This window comes from Lactuca sativa, chromosome 5, assembly GCF_002870075.4.
Source record: "Lactuca sativa cultivar Salinas chromosome 5, Lsat_Salinas_v11, whole genome shotgun sequence".
NCBI lineage: Eukaryota > Viridiplantae > Streptophyta > Magnoliopsida > Asterales > Asteraceae > Lactuca > Lactuca sativa.
Window position 1 is genome coordinate 311,456,154 of NC_056627.2, and position 3,587 is coordinate 311,459,740.

Here is a 3,587-nt window from a genome sequence, read left to right on the forward strand (position 1 = left end):
AAGCTAATAAACTTGTTTATATATATTAAATGAGAAATCCTAAACAACCCCTAAGTTGATTCTTGTACCATTTTCTTTATCCATATCCATTTAGCTCAAGCCCTTTTATGTGAAAAAATGACTAGTGTAAATATATTGTTCTTGATTATTGTAAATATATTGTGTTCTTAATTTGCAGTATTGCTTCACTTTTCAACTTCCTAATCTATTAGGATCCACCATTGCGACTACTTTCTTTTCATATAAAACCGAGAGCCGATCATCGATTAAAAGATCCAATTGTCCAATAACGTATGTTTAATTTTTTAGTTTATAAAACATATTTATGTGTAATTTTCTCAATAGATTATAGTTACTTTTTAATGAACTTATAAGTTGAAAAAAGATATATATATATATATATATATATATATATATATATATATATATATATATATATATATATATATATATATATATATATATATATATATATATATAGAATTATAAACGAACCGAATTACACGAACAGGGTTGTTAATGTTCATTCGTTTAAATTAGCCGAACAAAATGAAATAATAAACAAATAAGTTTTTCTTATTTGTTATCCTTCGATTAAACATTTTAAAAAAAATGTTTGGGATAAGCGATCCCAAACACTGATGGCCTCTTCACTCATGTGACCATATCAGATGCTTGATTATAATAGGATATCACTTTTATTTTTGTCTCCTACAACACTATAATTTCAAACTTTTCCTTATTAAGATATTGTAATATGAAATTTAAGCTAAATTATAGTATTATTTTTGTCTCCTACAACATCGGTGCCAACCTTTTTTAAAGGTAAATACACGAATCCTATCCTATCTAGTAATATGAGCAATAAAGGAATCTATCTCCGTGCGTGTCGCCCCACCTTTTTCTACAGACCGCCTAACATCATCACCAAGTTTAGCAGCTCTCTTCCTCATCGCATCTCCCTCATCAGAAGCCATCAATTTCCGAATACTTGTTTCAATAGTTGAAGACGTTACTAGCTCACCACGACTCTCCCAATCCCTTACGCTTATACCAGTCTTTAGCACCTCTGTTACTAGCGTAGCATTTCTTGGTTGATCTGAATGCATTGGCCATGCAGTTATAGGAACTCCCATGGTGATGCTCTCCATACTCGAATTCCAACCACAGTGACTCATAAATCCGCCTGTTGCAGGGTGAGCTAGTATCTCTAACTGTGGTGCCCATTCTCTCACCACCAATCCTTGTGCTCCAAGTCTCTCTTCAAACCCTTTTGGCAATTCAACTCTCCTAACTTCGCCATCGAAGATATCTCCTTTATCAGCATCTCGTAGAACCCAAATAAACTTATGTTGACTATTCTCTAATCCATTAGCAAGTTCTCGGATCTCGTCATCGGATAATGAAGTTGTTGTGCCAAATGAAACATATATCACCGAGTCTTTAGCTTGTTTGTCAAGCCATTCTAGCGACATGTGACGTCTTCCAAGGTCTTCGTTATCGCTTATGGCCACCGGATTGAAAGGGCCCATAGCCCATTGCTTTCTACTTCCAGTTAGTCCTTCTTTCGCAAGAAAGTCAATGAATTTCCCATCGAAAACGTTGCATGTGTCATGAATATTGCCTGAATTAAACGTTTGACAGACATTATGACACGCAACAGATTCTAATATTTCTGCTGGTATAGAGCCTTCAAAAGCAGGGATCTTTGTAAGTTGCATATAGGATTCAGCATCATCTAAACATGGCCTTCCTTTCTGTTCCCAAAGGTACGAGAACGTCGTAAAAGCCGAAGCACCATAGAAGACATAAGCTTCTGCGTTTTCATATGCAACTACATCTTGAACGACTGAGCTCATTAGATAGTCATGAATGACGATGACTCGACTGGTCGTGGGAGCAATATCAGCCAATAGTTTTGCAAAAGGTTCGCGAAGATGAGATGGTACTTGAAACGATGGAAGAAGGTGTGAAGGGAATTTGTCGGGAGCATTAGGATCTGGAGGAGGGGATTCGAATTTGGGTGTCTCAAATTCATGGAAATGGGTATTTGTGGCGGTGGTGGGATCCCAACCGTGGACACGAAGCTTTGCTTGACGGCTGTGGGTGGTTGTGACGACGACATGAATCGGTAGATTATAGGAAGATAGGAGACCGGAGAAGTGGAGGAGTTGATTGAGATGACCTTGTAGCACAAAAGGCACCACTAACACCACCACGTCTTTCTTTTCCATCTTAATAGTTAGATTGTCAATTGTGTACTTAGTTGAGTGAGATATTTTATATATCAAAGGAATTGAAGACATCATCAATGACGTCTTAATTTCTTGAAATCTTAAAAAAAACAATAACTTTACAATATCTTATATCCAGACATAATGTTACACAAAAAGATCTCTTTCATCTTAAAATATTATTAAATCGTCAAAAAGAAAAAGAAAAAAAAATCTTAGCATCTGGCCGAACTCAACTTGACCACTAGCTCGTCTCTTCACCATCTTTGAGAAACACATAGAATTGTGACCTATCCACATTTATGACCAAGAGTCCAAGACTAATATTCTATAACCATATATAACTAAGGTTAATTTATATGTAACTACGGTTAATGATTTTCATGTATCTTTATTTTTACTTATTTATTAAAGTTTAAGCATTCGTTTTTTTTTTGTGTGTGTTTTTTTAATAATTATTAAAACAAATATAATTTTAAACATATTATTTAAATTAAACTGTAACACCCCGTTTATTAAATAAATAAATTAATTAATGATCGTATAGTAGCCCCAAAAATCAATAATTATATAGTAAGGTGTTGGTCTCGAGGAGCTAATTATCACGGTTTTAGAGATTAGGGGTTAAAAGTGTAAAATCCGGACTTAATTTGTAAGTATTATTTTATCCCAATATGTAAATATTAGAATAATTAATTATATTGAAACTAGAAGTCTTTCGCGTTTAATTGATTCAAAATATAATTATAGGATTTTGCAACCTAATGGTCAAGTAGTTATCTATTCGGATAGATAATAATAATAATAATAATAATAATAATAATAATAATAATAAGTATTATTAGTGAATAATTAAATAAATTAGAGTAGGTTGATTAAATGTATAATAATAAGGCATTAGGGTTTGGGGAGAGTGAGAGAGGGAGTCGCAAGACGGGTTGTGATGTGTGTGTGCTCCAATGGTACTCTTAGTCGTCTCCAACAATTGTTCGTGTGTGAATTCACTCGCCATCTTATAGAGAAAGAAAGAGAGATCGAGACAGTAAGAATTAGAGATTGTTGCAGACCCCCCCCCCCCCCCCAGCATATCTTCATTTTAGTTTCGTTTTGCCTCCAGTATGACGAAACTCGACCTGTGATGGGTCGATTTTGAAAGAAAGAAACGATGTCGGAGTTTCAGTCACCTATGGAGACATCAATGGGGTGCTAAGCGGGAAACTTGGAATGGCCGTAGTCATTAAGAAGCGAGGTGTCACCAGAAAAGGCGTGTCGGCGAGAAGAAGGTTGCGCTAGAGAAGGGCAGTCACCGGTGGAGGAAGAGTTTGTGCACATGAAGAAGCTCATGTGTGACGC

The 3,587-nt window shown here is 35.2% G+C and overlaps 1 protein-coding gene across 1 annotated transcript; it reads right to left on the bottom strand.

The window, feature by feature from the left end:
• Positions 1-758: 758 nt before the first annotated feature.
• On the bottom strand, positions 759-2,413 carry LOC111890811 (zeatin O-xylosyltransferase). The gene has a single exon (XM_023886894.3). It carries the CDS (start codon positions 2,307-2,309, stop codon positions 846-848), a length of 1,464 nt encoding a protein of 487 aa, XP_023742662.1. The 5' UTR covers positions 2,310-2,413; the 3' UTR covers positions 759-845.
• Positions 2,414-3,587: the final 1,174 nt, after the last annotated feature.